General features: G+C 49.8%; 1 protein-coding gene across 21 annotated transcripts in view; it reads right to left on the minus strand.

The window, feature by feature from the left end:
- ACTR3B (actin related protein 3B) overlaps window positions 1-19,166 on the minus strand; it is a 156,532-nt gene that overhangs the window by 75,538 nt on the left and 61,828 nt on the right. For 3 of the 21 annotated variants that reach the window (XM_080667009.1, XM_080667016.1, XM_080667014.1), the window contains 4 exons: window positions 18,306-18,398; window positions 4,863-4,988; window positions 3,696-3,779; window positions 1,820-2,459 (listed from right to left, as the gene is read on the minus strand). In XM_080667009.1, coding sequence (XP_080523135.1) covers window positions 2,379-2,459; window positions 3,696-3,779; window positions 4,863-4,988; window positions 18,306-18,398 — 384 coding nt within the window. In that variant the 3' untranslated portion in view covers window positions 1,820-2,378. Of the gene's footprint in view, window positions 1-1,789; window positions 2,475-3,695; window positions 3,780-4,161; window positions 4,258-4,862; window positions 4,989-18,305; window positions 18,399-18,500; window positions 18,652-19,166 lie in introns of those variants that run through there. The other 18 variants (XM_080667010.1, XM_080667018.1, XM_080667015.1 and 15 more) reach the window with 12 other exon arrangements.

Genomic DNA, 19,166 nt, shown 5'->3' on the forward strand with positions numbered 1-19,166 from the left:
TGTCTCCACCCACAGAGAACCTGGCACCTGCCCTACCTCCACACTTGCTAGCAAACCCCAGCCCCAAGGTCAACTCTCCGCTCCTCCCCTCCCTTCCGGAAGCTGGACAGGAGAGAGGCCTCCGCCTCATGGATGTGTCCCCAGTGAGCACCTGGAGCCTCAGAGCTCCCTGTGCTCCAGGTGAGTCACCTCATACCTCCTCGAAGACCCGGATAGAGGCTACCCCTTCAGTAGCCTCCATCTCCCCACTTGCAGTTTCCCCCGATGCTCCACATGTGAGGAGCAAAATCCTAAGCCTCATGTTCTTCCATCTGGTCTTGAGTAGAAATTTAATAAAGGCAGAAGCTGATGCCCTCGGGACCGATGCCGGGGACTCCGATGTAGCCAGGTTCTCTGTGGGTGGGGGCAGCGACCAGGTGTGCAGTGAATGCACCCCTGTGACAGTGTTCTTTGCATCGAGCTGAGTTTATATGTACATCTGTTAAGTAGCGCCAAGCAACTTTCTACGCCGTTAAACAGCATAATGGTTCTAAAACCCATTGGCTAACAATTTTAGAATGTTAAAGTGTGCATTTGTTGAGTTATTTTAATAGAAAACTGTTCATGGAGGCATTTTATTGTAGAAGGTGGATTTTACCCACTGACGTCGTCACATTATGATCTAATTCAATATGGAGAAAAAGTATGTGCAATTTACTTAAGATTACCAACGTAACTGGCATTCTTCCTTCTTATTGAGTGACCAACCCCAGCTCCTTCTACAGACAGTACTTGGCAGGTCTGTTGAAAGAAGCAGAACATTAGCCCTGGCCAGGTAACTCAGTGGCTAGAGTGTCCTCCCGATACACCAAGGCTGCGGGTTAGACCCCAAGTCAGGGCACATACAAGAAGCAACCAAGGAATGCATCAATAAATAGAGCAACAAATCCATGTTTCTCTCTCTCTTTCTCCTTTTTTCTCACTCTCTCTCTCAAGTCAATAAATAAAATCTTTGCCCGGCCAGCATAGCTCAGTGGTTGAGTGTCGACCTATGAACCAGGAGGTCACGGTTCGATTCCCAGTCAGTGCACACGCCCAGGTTGCGGACTCCATCCCCAATGTGGGCCATGCAGGAGGCAGCCGATCCATGATTCTCTCTCAGCATAGTTGTTTCTATCTCTCTCTCTCCCTCCTCTCGCCTCATCTGACTCACCTGGTGCCGGGGACCAGCTAGGGCTGAGAGCCTGCACTGTAGTCACATTCTTATCACTCTGCCCAACAATGTCATGTTTAGAACCAAATGCCCTGCTCGGGATCTGTAAGCTGGACAAACGTTGAGTACAATCTCAGAGATAACCTTGCCCCCAACTGGACAAGGGAAGCCTAGAAGTCCTGTGGCCTAAGAATGCGTGTATTGGGTTCTAACTCAACCACTGTTGGAGGCACGGCGTCCTGAGCCAGGGACATGGAGGAGCTGTCGGAGCTGTGAGGGAAGCGATGCCTCGGAGGCCCGTGGCCAGCTGCCATCCACCGTGCATCAGCCAGGAGGTCCACGCGAGGATGTGAGCAGGTACGTTTTCTGGAGCAATTCTCAAAGCGCTCTAAACTCCGTGGCACTCTAGTCAGCGAGGCCAACTCCTAAACACACACACGGCTACTACCCTCTGGTGTGCTTCATGTCCGCGCCAGGATGTGCTTCAGGGGACATGGATGACCACACTCCAGGGCACCAGCACCTGCCCAGGCCTGGGACCCGGCGCCCACCCACACAGGGACCAGCCACTTGTACCAAATAAATAAAGTGCAAAATGATAGGAAATACAAACTTCGATTTGTATTTCAAGTTTATAACATTTTATTTACAAAAACTAGAGGCCTGGTGCACGAAATTCATGCACGGGGCAAGGGGGTCCCTCAACCTGGCCTGCAACACCGCCAGTGTCCCTCGCCTCGGCCTCTGGCCAGAGGCCCTTCCCCTCCTTCCGCACAGCCAGGACACGGACGTTGGGCTCACGTTGCCGGGGTGACGCCACCAGCGTCCTACCCCGGCCGCTATGGGCACCTCCATCTTTGTCACGGCGTGACAGTTAATTTGTATATTACTCTTTTGTTAGATAGGATAGGCTGGGGGGGCAGGGTTGGTGCCCCTGGGGAGGGGGCTGCTTTGCGCCACATTCTGGCTGTTTTCCTAATGCTGAGTACAGTGCCAGTTAAGCTCCTTCCAACATCCCTAGAAGCCAGCTGGGGGGCATGAGGAGGAAGGGCGCCGTGGCACGGGGGCTCTACCTGCGCTGGTGCCTCATGCCCCCCAACATCGGCATCACAGCTGACCCCACTCTGCGGGGTCTGAAGGACAGCTGGCTCATGAGGTGACCCACAGGCCAAGGGCCAGGCTGACCCTAGGACAGGACTCCGAAGACAGGGCTGTGGCGGCAGATGCTGGGGCCGTGCTCCTCGTAGTCCCTCTTGGTGTGGCAGACCTGCAAGAACCCGGGCTGTACAGCCCTGAGACGTGAGTGTCCAGAAGGACAGACGCAGCTCGCAAGCGCCCCTCTCCTCACCCCCTCCCTCCCACCCCAGACAGGCCTGCCCTCTACCTCGCCTCACCACCCTCCCTCACCCCCCAACAGGCCTGCCCCTCCACCTCTCCTCACCACCCTCCCTCCCTCCCCCCCCAACAGGCCTGCCCCTCCACCTCTCCTCACCACCCTCCCTCCCTCCCCCCCCAACAGGCCTGCCCCTCCACCTCTCCTCACCACCCTCCCTCCCTCCCCCCCCAACAGGCCTGCCCCTCCACCTCTCCTCACCACCCTCCCTCCCTCCCCCCAGAGACAGGCCTGCCCCTCCACCTCTCCTCACCACCCTCCCTCCCTCCCCCACCAAGACAGGCCTGCCCCTCCACTTCTCCTTACCACCCTCCCTCCCTCCCCCCCCAGACAGGCCTGCCCTCCACCTCTCCTCACCACCCTCCCTCCCTCCCCCCCCCAGACAGGCCTGCCCTCCACCTCTCCTCACCACCCTCCCTCCCTCCCCCCCCAGACAGGCCTGCCCTCCACCTCTCCTTGCCACCCCCTCCTTCCCTCCCCCCCCAGACAGGCCTGCCCTCCACCTCTCCTTGCCACCTCCTCCTTCCCTCCCCCCCCAGATAGGCCTGCCTTCCACCTCTCCTCACCACCCTCCCTCCCTCCCCCACCAAGACAGGCCTGCCCCTCCACCTCTCCTCACCACCCTCCCTCCCTCCCCCCACAGGCCTGCCCCTCCACCTCTCCTCACTACCCTCCCTCCCTCCCCCCCCCCCAGACAGGCCTGCCCCTCCACCTCTCCTCACCACCCTCCCTCCCTCCCCCCACAGGCAGGCCTGCCCCTCTCCACCTCTCCCAGCCTGAGCAGCTACACGGGTCCTTTGTTAAAAACCCCTCAGCCTCTGTTTGGGACCAGCTATGTGCCTGAGTTTAGCGATTCGTGACCTGTTCTGTGCTGAGGAGGAAAAGCACTAAGACTTGGAACAGTCACAGCATCGAAGATTAACGCAGAGCATTCCAGGTTACATGTGGGTTCACTGACCACACAGCCTGTCACCCCGAATTTCTTGAGAACAGAAAGGACTATGCATTTCTGTCTCACAGGATTAGGCGGCGACAGTCTAGAGCAGGCACACCATCTGACCTTCAGGACATGGGAGCGGCAGTGCCCGCGGGGCCAGGGGAGGGACTTACGGTGGAGGCGAGCATGGAGCCGCCGAACCACACGGCGAAGCGCTGCATGTGGTGCGTGATCACCTGCACCTCGACCGGCCTGGGCTGCAGGGAGGGGACACTGTCACCAGGGCACCAGCCTCTCTAGGACGGGTATGCGCCCCCCTCCCCTGGGGCATGGGCCCCCGGTCAGTCCCTCTGTGGGGAGCAGCCCCAGCTGCCTCAGAAAGGAGGTTCTCAGCCACTCCTGCTGTACACCCCTCCCACCCCTCCCGCCTCCCAGGCCACTGCCCCCCAACCTCCGCCCCACCCCAGCCCAGCCCCCAGCCCAGGTGGTGCGGGGAACACAGCAGGCAAGTCTCTCAGAACACTAAGGGCATTTAAAAAGCAAAGCATCGGCCCTGGCGGGTATGGCTCAGCGGTTGGAGCATCGGCCCGCCAACCGAAAGGTCTCTGGTTCAATTTCTGGTCAAGGGCACGTAAGTACCTGTGTTGCAGGTCAGATAGGTCCCCAGCCCAGCCGGGGTGGTGCGGGAGGCAACCAATCAGTATGTCTCTCTCACATTGATGTGTCTCCCCCTCTCTAAAAAGCAATAGAAAGATATCCTCCAGTGAGGATTTTAAAAGGGCAAAAAATCCAAGCAACAAACTCAGTTCAATTTATTTACTGAACAAATTAGCTGTTTTAGCTTTGTAGGAATAATTCCAAGTAACACTGAGAGTCCCCAAAATGCTCTGAGAAATGACATTTGCCAGCAATGACTAGGCAGATGACACCCATTTGCTCCCATTCACCCTCCGCCCAAGCTCGTGTGACCCCGTGACCCGCTGCTGGCTGTCGCAGTGTGGAGTGAAGGCGTGGAGCGCGGCACTAACACCCTGCTAACGGCCCATTTTAGGGCACCAAGACCCTCGGTGAAGAGCGCCTGTCCCCTCACACATGGCCTCACGCTGCCAGGGGCTGGGAGGCAGAGCTGCTGGCCACTGCGGCCTGTCAGTGTGCACACACTTGGAGTGAGCTCAGCAACAACCTCTACCCATAACTCCACAGCATGGTTCAGAGGGTCCCAGACACCCTTCCCTTCCTGCTCCCCAGACACCCTGAGTCCTCAACCTCTTGTGCGGGGAGAGCGCCAAGCAGCTGGGGCAGAATCGCCCCTTCCTCCCCGCGCCCGTTGCGGTCCCCACCTTTATTCTGCCACCGCTGAGCTCTTGGCTGAGCCGCAGTCTGGCATCCACCACCCTTTTCAAGTCTCTCTGCAGCCGCCGTCCAAAGTCTCTGAACATTGTGGAGCCTCCTGAAAGAACGACGTTCTAGAAGGCAAAGCAGAGGTTTCCTGGGGTGAGTCGTCCGCCCACAAAAACTGCCAGGGGAACAAACAACTTGCATTGACAAGGCAGGGAAATGTGGACACTGACTGGGCATTTGATAATTCTGTGGGATTATTACCAGTACTTTTAGGTGTGATCATGGTACTGTGGTTATGTTTTTCTTAAAGCGTCCTTATCTGTTAGAGATACTTTCTGAAATACTTATGAATGGAATACAATGTCTGGGATGAGCTTAATAATCCACGAAGAAGGAATGTGTGGGTGACAGGTACTTGCGCTCACTGCAGACACCACGTCCCCCACCCCCTGACCAGCGGACCAACTACTACCCGGGAATAAGACAGCTTGCCCGACACTCCTGGCAGCTGCCCCTGTATCGTGTTCTGAAAGGCTGTCTCTCTTCAGGGACAAGGCTTTCCTGCTCTCGAACTGAACCCGAAGACTGGGACTCAACAAAGCCAGAGCAGCGCTGTTTCTAGGACGTGGTGCTGAGTCCTAGAGATGGTGAGTCTCGGCTGCCTCCAAGCGGCCTGGCTGCAGGGGTGAGACTGTCTGCACGGCTCCTCTCCCCCGACTGCTGGGATCTGGCTCTGCCCACCTCCCCTCACAGGCTGCTCACCTCCTCACCCAACAGCCACAGCCAGGTCTCGACCTCCCCTGGTGACCTCTCAGCATCACCAGATGGGGCTGCCAACAACCTTCCATTGGCTTCTGGAGTTTTCTTTCTCTTTCTTCACTACTACTTGGCTTCTGTAATGGTTCATTTTACACGTCAGCTTGGCCTGCCTGTGGCACCCAATTTAACTAACATGGCGCCAGGCGTTGCTGGGGGTTTCTGTAGATGTAGTTAACAGGAGTGTCCCTCCACAGCGTCCGTGGGCCTCATCCCGGAGCAGAAGGGATGGGCCTCAGACTGCAGTCCGCTCCTGCCCAAGTCCCGGCAGCCGCCTGCCCTGTGATTCAAGACTGACCAGACTGACAGCAGGCCAGTGGCGTACTAACCCTGACACAGACATGGAGGCCGAGGAGGGAGGAGGAGATGGAGACAGTGCAACGACCTCTGCTGCTTGTGTCTCTGGAGAACCCACTGACAGCTTCTTCTCTACACGTCCCTAAAACCTGACCTTCCAGCAGGCGCCACCATCTTCCTGTCCTGTCCCTGTGACAGCCACCAGCAGCCCTCCTTCCTGCAGCACGAGGAGGATCCAGACCTTCCTCCTACACCTCGTCATGACCAGACCTAGCACCCACGACTCCTCAACGGGCTCCTTTCTCTGCATGTCCTAGTTAGTGACACCCCTCCTAGATGTGCATGTAAGAACCCTGAATTTTCCCCTATCAACACATCACAAACACTGCCTGGCCTCTCCACGTCTTCCTCCGAGTCCGCCGCCACCTCCCTCATGGTCATCGTCCTGGGCCGCCCACAAAACTTGCTCCTGCCCCTCTGGCTCCCATCCACTTCTGGAGTGCAGCTCACACACTTTCCTAGCCCTAACTGGGGTATGTCACCTCCCTGCAAAAACCCAATGCCCTCAGTTTGGTAAAACCCAACTCCACGCAAGGCCCTCCCGGTGCACCCACTTAGTACACGCAGCTACCAGCACCCTCCTGTGCACACAGTCCAGGCCCCACCCCATCATGCCCATTTAATAAAGGCCTGCGGAGGCGATACTCCTTCCAGACCCACATGCTCTCCTCTCCTTCACCCAGGGGTGGAGACAGAGCATTCCCTTTGACCAGGAAGCACCACTGGCCGCCAGGGCTCAGTGAATCTGAGCTGTCCCAGTAGCCAGTAGCCACACATGGCCACTTGGGTTTAAATGTAAACAGCCCTGGCCAGGTAGCTCAGTTGGTTGGAGCATCACCTCCAGGCGCCAAGTTTGCAATCAATCAATCAGTACCCTGGCCAGTGTGGCTCAGTGATTAGAGCAGGGGTGGGCAAACTTTTTGACTCGAGGGCCACAATGGGTTCTTAAACTGGACCGGAGGGCTGGAACAAAAGCATGGATGGAGTGTTTGTGTGAACTAATATAAATTCAAAGTAAAGGAGTGGAGGGGAGAGCAAGAGAACCAGATAGAACAGCCGGATCCGGCCTGCAGGCCGTAGTTTGCCCACGGCTGGATTAGAGGGTCAGCCTGCATGCCGAAGGGTCTCAGGTTTGATTCCCAGTGAAGCGCAAGTACCTGGGTTACAGGTTCAATCCTAGGCCTAGTCACAGCATGTGCAGGAGGCAACCAATCACTCTCTCTCTTTCTTTCTCTCTCTCTCTCTCTCTCTCTCTCTCTCTCCTCTACTCTCTCTAAAAATCAATGGAAAAAATATCCTCCGATGAGGGTTAACAAAAAAAAAAAGAACCAATGAATGCATAAATAAGCAAAACAACAAATTGATGTTTCTCTGTTTCTATCTCTAAAAATCAATTTAAATGATTTTTAAATACAAAAATTAAAAGTTTTTTAAATAAAATTTTAAAATAAATTTAAAGTAAACAAAATTTTACAAGCTGTCCTGCAGTCACCCTAGCCCCATTCTGAGGGTTCAATGCCACGTGTGATCATGATGACGTAGTAATCGGCACAAACGCTGCAGCACTACCAGCACTGGCTCGACAGCCTGCCCAAGCAGAGGAGACGCCACCTGCAGTCCCCGGCGCCTGCCCCACACACACTCCATGTGGGTGCTGTCTGTGCCCCACCGTGAGGCCGGCCTGGGCAGGTGCTCAGGAACATTTATTCAGTGTGGTCAATGCAACACCATCACTCCCTATAATGACCTTCTCCACACAGCAAGTCAGCATCAGCTGCAGCACAAGGAGGATCCAGACCTTCCTCCTACACCTCGTCATGACCAGACCTAGCACCCACGACTCCTCAAGTCACCGTCAGCTGTTCTTCCCTCCCCAGAAACACACAGTCCTGCTGTGCGTGATGCTCCACAGGAAGCACGGAGGAATACTGGGGACAGGAGCGGAGGCGGCTGATGCGCACAGCTCCGGGACCTTCTGTCCTCCTCCACCCCACCCAGCGCAGACATCTCAACTGTTCACCTGTCAGTCTTCAACCAGGACTTCACCAAATAAAAGGCCTAGTTTGAAAAGGGTTGAAAACGCCCAATGATATCTTAAAATATGTATTTTTCTCTCTTAAATATTAAAGATATTTGAACTCATTCAACATGAAGAATAAAAAATAATATATATAACTCCTTTACTTTGCCATCTGCTTCTCTGACTTAAAAGGCCTGAGCATAATTATACATCCAATTCAAGCAATTTTGTTATAGAAAAGTCATTCCTTGAACTACTTCAAAATGTATTTACATAAACAATAAAATAAAATTTTAAAAAAATAACCCACAAAAAGCTTTAAAAAAATGTATTTACATGTGCTTAACAAACATAACGAATAAGAATTTTTAACAGCTCTTGGCCCGTCCCCCAGTGGTTTCCATACCTTCCATGCCTGGCTCCACCAGAACAGACTTCTGAAACCTCTGCCTGCTCACCTGCTCTGTCTGGGTTAAGGCCCTGCCCCCTGGCCCAAGCCCCTCTCCGCTCTGCAGGCCAAGCCCTCAAGACTCAACTCAGTCTGCCCCTTCTCTCGATTACCACACTTTAAATGGCTCACTTGTGTGACATGTGGCCTGTAGTGGTTCCCATTAGAATTATTTCAGTACTAGAGGCCTGATGCACAAAGATTCATGCAAGAATGGGCCTTCCTTCCCCTGGCTGCTGGCACCACCTTCGCTCTGGCCAGGAGCCGCCTTTCCGCCTTCCCACACTGCCCAGAGACCCAGAGCAGCTGGGGCGGTGCAGAACCTGTGTCGTCGCCATGGCAACAACTCGGCATCTGTGTATGCAAATTAACCTGCCATCTTTGTGGGGTTAATTTGCATACTCACTCCTGATTGGCTGGTGGGTGTCGTGAAGGTATGGTCAATTGGTCAATTTGCATCTTTCTCTTTCATTAATGTAGATTATTTTTAGCTTTTTTTTTTTAAGGTCTAGAGGACAAGAACCCTCTCTCCTACACACTTAAATGCCCTGCTTTGACTATGATTGTGTTGTGGTCTATCAGGTGCTTGGATATCTGAGGACCAAAACTCAGGATTGAAGACATGCAATTCCATAACAAAGCAATCAAAACCAGCCCTGCCTGCAAGTACAGCACAAAAGCAACTGAACACTGAGACGAGGCCAGCTGCTACCAGCGCTGCCAGTTAGCTGCACATCACAGTCACCCGGACGCTCCAAACACCCATGCCCAGGCCCAGCCTGACCACACCAGCTTCTCTGGGGGTGGGACCAGGCATGTGTCCACTCTGACACTCCTGAGGGTGATGCCCGCAGGCAGCCAGGGCTCAAGCAGCACCTGCTCCTGGCAATGTCTTGGCCTTTGGGGACATCACAGGCCTCTCATACATGAGCCCCTCCAGGCCCCAACCTCCCTACAAAGAGGCTGTAGACAGCCTTCTTATCTACAGGCCAGACTGAAATAAAAATTAGGGTATGACTACTTTCTTCTGAAAAGCAAACTTCTGCTTTCCTCAAGATTCTAAAGTTTCAAAGCCACCTTTTATTCTCACTCCTCCATCATCAGCCTGAGCAAGGTGCTAACTCACAACGAGGCATCAGCTGCCACCACAGGGCCCACATGAGCCTCCTCTGACTCCCCCCTCCCCCACGAGAACCTGCACGAGGGGTCCGGACGAGTCTGCAAATGCGGAAGTCCTTACTGGTTGGTCTCCCAAACAGCAGACCCTCAGGCACCAAGGCACTGGTTCAGAACTCCCTCCTGCTGGGTTTCTGGGGTCCCACTACAGCCAATTCAGACATCACAGCTGCTGTAAGTGGCTGTGGGGACCACAGGGTAGCGCGTGGTGACAGGGGCCGGAACCAGCGCCTGCTCTCATGGAGGGTGCCTCACCTGTCTGGTCAAAGCTCAGCAGGGCTCAGCTCCCTTGACACTCATAACTTCCTTTGGGTCTGGACCATGCTTCCCTACTTCCTCCCTGGTCCACTGAGTGCTTTGTCTTTGTTTTGTTTTGTTTTTATGATTTTTCATTGATTTCAGAGAGGAAGGGAGAGAGAGACAGACAGACATACAGAAACATCAATGATGAGAAAGAATCTTTGATTGGCTGCCTCCTGCACACACACACACACATACACACACACACACACACACACCCCACTGGGGATAGAGCCAGCAACCTGGGCATGTGCCTTGATCGAGAATTGAGCCATGACCACCTGGTTCATAGGTCGATGCTCAACTACTGGGCCATACCAGCCAGACCACTGAGCGCTTTGTAAGCCCAGGCAGGTACCTGTGTCACGGATGAGAGTGGGCCTGGCAGGAAGAAGAACATCAGTAGCAGGAAAGGAATGACAGTACCAAAGTGACAGGAGAGGAAGGGCAAGCCCTAGGACAGGTGAAGACGCCACTCAGAGCAGAGGGCAGAGTGTTCTGCAGGAGAGTGTCTCCCACCAGAAGAGGGTTCCAAACTCTAAAACCCCACCGACGCATACACCTGTGCACGTCACTGAAGTTCAGGCGGAGGTTCTTTCCATGACAAGCTTACACCCACTGGGAGGAGGAAGCCCACCCACCTACCTGTCCAAGGAGAAAACTATCACCCTATCATGAGCAACTTGTAGCCACTGACAGAAGTCCATGTCCAGTAGGACAGAGGGAAAACCCCAGATCATACCTGCCCCTCGCTCTCACGGACAAGAAGATCCAGAGGCCCACACCTCCTCCTCGCTCTCACGGACAAGAAGATCCAGAGGCCCACACCTGCTCCTCACTCTCACGGACAAGAAGATCCAGAGGCCCACACCTCCTCCTCCCTCTCACGGACAAGAAGATCCAGAGGCCCACACCTCCTCCTCGCTCTCCTGGACAAGAAGATCCAGAGGCCCACACCTCCTCCTCGCTCTCCTGGACAAGAAAACCGGGAGCCCACCTGCTCCTCACTCCCACGGACAAGAAGATCCAGAGGCCCACACCTCCTCCTCGCTCTCACGGAGAAGAAGATCCAGAGGCCCACACCTCCTCCTCGCTCTCCTGGACAAGAAGATCCAGAGGCCCACACCTCCTCCTCGCTCTCCTGGACAAGAAGATCCAGAGGCCCACACCTCCTCCTCACTCTCACGGAGAAGAAGATCCAGAGGCCCACACCTCCTCCTCGCTCTCCTGGACAAGAAGATCCAGAGGCCCACACCTCCTCCTCGCTCTCACGGACAAGAAGATCCAGAGGCCCACACCTCCTCCTCGCTCTCACGGACAAGAAGATCCAGAGGCCCACACCTCCTCCACCCTCTCATGGACAAGAAGATCCAGAGGCCCACACCTGCTCCTCGCTCTCCTGGACAAGAAGATCCAGAGGCCCACACCTCCTCCTCGCTCTCCTGGACAAGAAGATCCAGAGGCCCACACCTCCTCCTCGCTCTCCTGGACAAGAAGATCCAGAGGCCCACACCTCCTCCTCGCTCTCCTGGACAAGAAGATCCAGAGGCCCACACCTCCTCCTCGCTCTCCTGGACAAGAAGATCCAGAGGCCCACACCTGCTCCTCGCTCTCACGGACAAGAAGATCCAGAGGCCCACACCTCCTCCTCGCTCTCCTGGACAAGAAGATCCAGAGGCCCACACCTCCTCCTCGCTCTCCTGGACAAGAAGATCCAGAGGCCCACACCTCCTCCTCGCTCTCCTGGACAAGAAGATCCAGAGGCCCACACCTGCTCCTCGCTCTCACGGACAAGAAGATCCAGAGGCCCACACCTCCTCCTCGCTCTCACGGACAAGAAGATCCAGAGGCCCACACCTCCTCCTCGCTCTCCTGGACAAGAAGATCTAGAGGCCCACACCTCCTCCTCGCTCTCACGGACAAGAAGATCCAGAGGCCCACACCTCCTCCTCGCTCTCCTGGACAAGAAGATCCAGAGGCCCACACCTCCTCCTCGCTCTCACGGACAAGAAGATCCAGAGGCCCACACCTCCTCCTCGCTCTCCTGGACAAGAAGATCTAGAGGCCCACACCTCCTCCTCGCTCTCCTGGACAAGAAGATCTAGAGGCCCACACCTCCTCCTCGCTCTCCTGGTCAAGAAGATCCAGAGGCCCACACCTCCTCCTCGCTCACGGACAAGAAGATCCAGAGGCCCACACCTCCTCCTCGCTCTCACGGACAAGAAGATCCAGAGGCCCACACCTCCTCCTCGCTCTCACGGACAAGAAGATCCAGAGGCCCACACCTCCTCCTCGCTCTCACGGACAAGAAGACTCAGCTAATGCTGAGATTTAAAAAGTGGGGAGAACAAGGTGGATTGTTTCACTGAACCTCAATATCCAGTCTGTCTTCAGTTTGCCCTTCTTGTGGATTTTATTGGAGGACATTCAAGGATATGCAATAAATAAAAAGAGAATTATAATTATTTTCACCCATAAAGAGCTATCTATATAGAAAAAAATTTCCAGTAATAAAAATAACACTTTTTAACTTTAAAACTTCAAACAATTTTAAAAGACAAAAAGTAGAAAGTGAAAGTTATCCATCTACCACCCCCAAAGACATTTTATTTAAGAGGCTGGAATATGAAGAACCTGGTCAAGATGGCAGCATAGGTAAAGGTGGTACTCGCATCCTCCCACAACCACCTCAAAATTGCAACTAAAGTACAGAAAAATCATCATTGAGAACCGCCTGAAATCTAGCTGAACAGAAGTCCTATAACTAAGAATATAAAGAAGAAGCCACATTGAGACTGGGGATCAACGGTGGAACAGATGAACCAGAGGATCAAATCAGTGGTTTGGAAGATAAGGAAGCAGGAAACACCCAATCAGAACAGCAAAAGAAAAAAAGACTCCAAAAAAATTAGGATAGTACAAAAAGCCTCTGAGATAACTTCAAGCAACCAACATTCCCATCATAGGGGTGCGAGAAGAAGAGCAAGTAACTAAAACCCTATGTGAAAAAATAATGAGAAAACTCCCCCTACCTGGTGAAAGAAAGACTTACAAGTCCAGGAAGCACAGAGAGTCCCAAAAAAGATGAACCCAACGAGGTCCACACCAAGACATTTTAATTAAAATGCCGAAGGTTAAAGACAAAGAAATAAACTTAAAAGCAGCAAGAGAAAGCAGTTAGTTACACACAAGGGAGCGCCCATACGACAGTCAGCTGATTTCTCAACAGAAACTTTGCAGCCCAGAAAGAATTGGCAAGAAATATTCAAAGTGATGAATACCAAAATCACTCTACCTAGCAAAGCTATCATTGAAAATTGAAGGACAGATAAAGATCTTCCCAAAAAAACAAAACAACAACAACAAAAAACTAAAGGAGTTTCTCAACACTAAACCAGTATTACAAGAAATGTTAACGGGTCTTCTTTAAGAATAAGAAAAAAAGACCAAACATATGAATAATAAAACGACAACAAATGCATGTCTATAGACAATTACTTTAAAAGCAAATGGATTAAATGCTCCAATCAAATGATATATGGAGGCTGAATGGATAAGAAAACAAGACCCTTACATATGCTGTCTATAAGAGATCCATTTCAGATTAAAAGACACACACAACTAAAAGTAAAGGGATGGAGAAAATTATTTCAAAAAAATGGAAACAAACAAAAGCTGGGTAGCAATACTTATACCAGACAAAATAGACTAAAACAAAGGCTATATGACAAGAGACAAAGAAGGACCCAGTAATTCTACTTCTGGGTATTTATCCAAAGAAACCCAAAACATTAAATAAAAAAACATGTGTCCATATGTTCATTGTAGCATTATTTACAATAATCACAAAGATATGGAAAAAACCTAAGTGTCCATCAATAAATGAAAGAATAAAGAAGTAGTGCATATATATAATGAAATGTGACTCGGCCATAAAAAAGAACAAAATGTTACCATCTGTGATGGCATGGATGGACCTAGAGCAGCGGTGGGCAAACTTTTTTTTTTTTTTAATAAATCTTTATTCAGATTATTACAATTGTTTCTCCTTTTTCCCCCCAATAGCTCCCCTCCACCCAGTTCCCATCCCACCTTCTGCCCTTACCTCCCCCGCACTGTCCTCATCCATAGGTGTATGATTTTTGTCCAGTCTCTTCATGAACCCCCCATACCCCTTTCCCCCTGAGAATTATCAGTCCACTCCCTTTCTATGCCACTGATTCTATTATATTCACCAGATTATTCTGTTCCTCAGGTTTTTAATTCACTTGATTTTTAGGTTCCCTTGTTGATAGATATGTATTTGTTGTTCATAATTTTTATCTTTACTTTTTTCTTCTTCCTCTTCTTTAAGAATACCTTTCAGCATTTCATATAATACTGGTTTGGTGGTGATGAACTCCTTTAGCTTTTTCTTATCTGTGAAGCTCTTTATCTGCCCTTCAATTCTGAATGATAACTTTGCTAGGTAGAGTAATCTTGGTTGTAGGTTCTTGCTATTCATCACATTGAAAATTTCTTGCCACTCCCGTCTGGCCTGCATAGTTTCTGTTGAGAAATCAGCTGACAGTCGTATGGGTGCTCCCTTGTAGGTAACTAACTGTTTTTCTCTTGCTGCTTTTAATATTCTTTGTCTTTTGCTCTTGGCATTTTAATTATGATGTGTCTTGGTGTGGTCCTCTTTGGATTCCTTTTGTGTGGGGTTCTGTGTGCTTCCTGGACTTGTAAGTCTATTTCTTTCACCAGGTGGGGGAAGTTTTCGGTCATTATTTCTTCAAATAGGTTTTCAGTATCTTGCTCTCTCTCTTCTTCTGGCACCCCCATAATTCTGATGTTGGTACGCTTGAAGTTGTCCCAGAGTCTTCTTACACTATCTTCAACTTTTTGGATTTTTTTTTTTGCTTTTTGCTTTTTCGGTTGAGTGTTTTTTGCTTCTTTGTATTTCAATTCTTTGACTTGATTTTTGTGTTCCTCTAGTCTGTTTTTGGGTCTCTGTATAATATTTTTTATTTCAGTCAGTGTATGTTTAATTTCTAGTTGGGCCTTTCTCATATCTTCGAGGGTCTCGTTATATTTATTGGCCTTTTCTAGGATATTCTTAAAAAGCCTTATAACCGTGGTTTTGAATTCTATATCCAGTCGTTTGTTTTCCTCCATTTCTTTCATTTGTGATCTGATTCTTTGACGCCGCATTTTCACTACTTCCCTGAGTTGGTAAGGTAGATTTGTGTGCTAGGTTTCCAATATGGCCCAGTAGGTCTGCCTCCCCAGTTAACCTGAGGTGGACACTCTTGGTGCACCCCTTTGTGGACTGTGTGTACAGCCTTGTTGTAATTAAGTCTTGATTGTTGTTGGTATCACTGGGAGGAATTGACCTCCAGGCCAGTTGGCTGTAAGGATCAGCTGTGTCTATGCTGGGAGAAGTTCGGTGCTGGAGACAGCCTTATAGGATTAGACTTGCCATATTGCAATAGCCTCTGTGCTCAGCTTGGATGGGGTGGAGTCTCAGTCTTGGCTTCCCGTCAGCCTTGCCCTTGCGCGCACGTGCGCGCCTTCAGACCTCTGCCTTCCTCAGCTCCCGAGTCTCCGCCCGAGAGTCCAGACTCCCCCCACAAGAGCGTGGGTCCCCAGGGGCTCGCCTGGAACCGGGGTTCAGTGCAGTCAGAACTGGGGCCCAGTGCAGTCAGGAGCCTCTGACTCCCTTCCACTAGGGAAAGCCTGTGGCAACCTCCGCAGCCTTTGTGCGCACTGACATGCGCGCACCTTCAGACTTCTGCCTTTCCCAGCTCGAGTCTCCGCCCGAGAGTCCAGACTCCCCCCGTAAGAGCGTGGGTCCCCAGGGGCTCGCCCGGAACTGGGGTTCAGTGCAGTCAGAACTGGGGTTCAGTGCGGTCGGGGGCTTCCTTCCCCCTTCCGCCACAGAAAGTCAGCCAGGCTCTTAGCCGCCCTTCCTCTCTGTGCGCACAAAGACCCTTTGCCGTACCTCCAATTCTCTGTGAGCTTTTCTCTTTCCTTCTAGTTGTAGAATTTTCACTCAGCCAGCTTTCCTGTGGTTCTGGATGGTGTCCATTCTGTCTTTTAGTTGTAGTTTTGAAATTGTTGTGCGATGCAGCAGTTTAGGTGCTTACCTATGCCGCCATCTTGGTTTCTTCAGTGGGCAAACTTTTTGACTCAAGGGCCACAATGGGTTCTTAAACTGGACCGGAGGGCCGGAACAAAAGCATGGATGGAGTGTTTGTGTGAACTAATATAAATTCAAAGTAAACATCATTACATAAAAGGGTACGGTCTTTTTTTTTTTATTTCAATAGTTTTATTCATTTCAAACATTTCAAGAAGAATGTAAACACTATTATAATTTGAAACTTCAAAAAATGGAGGAATCATAGCACAATGACATACCTTATATTGAAGATGGCAAAGGCAAAATAAAATTGCCTAACAAAGGAAAGGTACAAACGCCTTTCAAATTAAACTTAAATATAATAAAATAATTTAAAACTAAAACAAATAGAAAAGAACAAAATGTGTAAACAGTAAATTAAACATTTTCTTTAGAGCAACTTCCAAATTATGCCCGGGACGTAGATGTAGATGGCAATGTAGACTGGGTTGAAAGGTTTTTGGTCTTTAAAACATCAACTTCAGTGGGAACAGTGTTGTTGGTCTCCTTTTTAGCTAATGCTCTGATACTGTGCTCTCCCTACATCACCACGATAACGTGTCTACGCATTCCCAGGGTGATGTTGGGGGACGCGTCCGTGGGCATTACAAGGAGCCTCTGGAAGATTGAGAGGTTGTTCCTTCTACTGAATGGGCAGATATAAATCCGCCCACTCAGAAGAAGGAACTGCGGCCATGTTTCCCGACGCTGCCATGTTAACACTGCTGCTGGTGAAGGAGCGGAGGGGAGAGCAAGAGAACCCTCCGCTCTTTCGGCTCCGCGGGCCGGATAGAACAGCCGAACAGGCCGGATCCGGCCCGCGGGCCATAGTTTGCCCACAGCTGACCTAGAGGGTATTATGCTAAATGAAACAGACAGAGGAAGACAAAGGCCATATGATTTCATTTATATGTGGAATCTAAAAAAACAAAATAAATGAACAAGCAGAAAAGAAACAAACTCATAGATACAGAGAATACTTTGACAGTTGCCAGGTGGGAGGGGGCTGCAGGGATGGATGAAAAGGAAAGGACTAAAAAAAATCAAAGAATTGATATAATCAAAAAAAGTTTAGCATATATCATTCAGAACCTTTCCTTCTATAAATATGCAAACTATATTTCTATATAAAGTGAAATACTATGTGCAAATTTTACAACCTGCTTTTCTAGCTATCAGTATATTCTCACATCTTTTCATTTGCATTTACACTAATTTACCTCTTTCTTTTTAAAGGCTGTATAGTATTCCATCTTATAGATTAGGGGTGGGAATGTCCGGCCCACAGGCCACATGAGGCCTGCAAAATCAGTTGGTCTGGTCCTGCCAAGGCATTAGGGGTGAGTAAATTAAATGTTTGACCAAATATAATAGGCTGAGTTTTAAGTTGATAATTTTGTATGGCTCTTAAATGATGTTATAAATATCCAATGGCCCTTGGCAGAAAAAAGGTTCCCCACCCATTATAGATGAAAAAACGTATTGGGCCCTTTTTCTGTAAAATGCAGCTGCCTAGATCTGAGTAAGGGAAGATGCAGTCCTGAGGCTTGGATAAGAGCATGACCCCCTCACACAGAGGTTAATCGAAGGTGAACGGAGGCTAATTGACCATCCCTTTCTACTCTCAATATTTGGCGGTCAGCAATATTTCCTTTTATCCTATAATTACATGGATTAGCATTTTCTCAAGTTCAAAAGTCCCTCCAAAGAATTTGGAAAAAAATATTACACGAGCATTTTCTAGTTGGTTGTTTCATTTCAGGTTCTGTCTTCTTCTGGCAACACCACATTGGCACTGAACCTAAATACGCATCAAACAAAACCAGTAGAATTCATGGAATCAAAGAGGAAGTATAGCTTTTCTCTTTCAATCAATACATATAGTTAAAAGGGTCCAATTTAAAATAGCATAGCTTGCCAGATGAGAATAAAAGATACTAGAACAGTTAAATTAATACTTCTGGTTTACTGAGTCACTCTTTCAAACATCTAAGGCATCCCCACTCAAAGAAAAAAATTTGCCATTACACTGGCCTTTAACAAACCCTGTAAGGCAGGAGGTGAAACAAGAAAGTCTGCTATCAATGTTAACGACTTATTCTGAGGATGGTAGGCCTTAGCTGTGGAATGAGCTCGGTGCCCCTTACCCCAGCAGCTCCTACCTTGTACAGCGGACGACGCACATCAATGGGACAGTTCTGTATCACTTCATCAACAACATCTGAGATGGACTCCATAAAATCCGGGTTGGCAAACTATGTTTTATATAAATACAAAAGAAACATTACACATTTCTCTCCATAGGAAAAAACAAGAACACTTTTTAAAAAGTAACTTGAATACAGAATTTACTATACCTTTAAGCACTTCACATGGGAACGAACAATACGTCAAGTGAATCTCATGTGACTGTGTGCATGGACTGATGACAACATACGTCCCCTCAAGCGATGAAATGTGGGGTTTAATGAAGGAAAAATATGAAACAGTAACAAAAGCAGACCAGCCCTGCATCACAAATACAGTGAAACATGTGATAAGACACTGTAAAAAGCATGTCCATGATGTATGTGAAATAATGAAACACTATGAATATGTAATGAGTACATCACTTATGAATACTAATTTATGAAAAAATTATCCAAGATACAGAAAATAAAAATACATAGTCAATGAAAGGTCACTGTATGGTGGCTTTAAAATGTAACAACTGCCCTGGCCAGTGTGGCTCAGTTGGTTGGCGTGTCCTCCCATGCACCAAAGGGTCATCATTTCGATTTCCCGTCAAAGCACAAGCCAAGTTGTAGGTTTGATCCCCAGTCAGGACACGTACAGGAAGCAACCAATCGATGTTTCTCTCTCACATTGATCTCTCTCTCTCTCTCTCTCTCTCTCTCTCTCTCTCTCTCTCTCCCTTTCTCTCTCTCTCTCCTCCCCCCAAACCCCCATCCTCTCTCTCTAGAGTAAATGAAAAACATATTCTTGGGTGAGGATTTTTTTTTTTAAATGTAACAATGCCCTGG

The sequence above is a fragment of the Plecotus auritus genome, assembly GCF_963455305.1.
Source record: "Plecotus auritus genome assembly, chromosome: 4".
Classification (NCBI taxonomy): Eukaryota; Metazoa; Chordata; class Mammalia; order Chiroptera; family Vespertilionidae; genus Plecotus; species Plecotus auritus.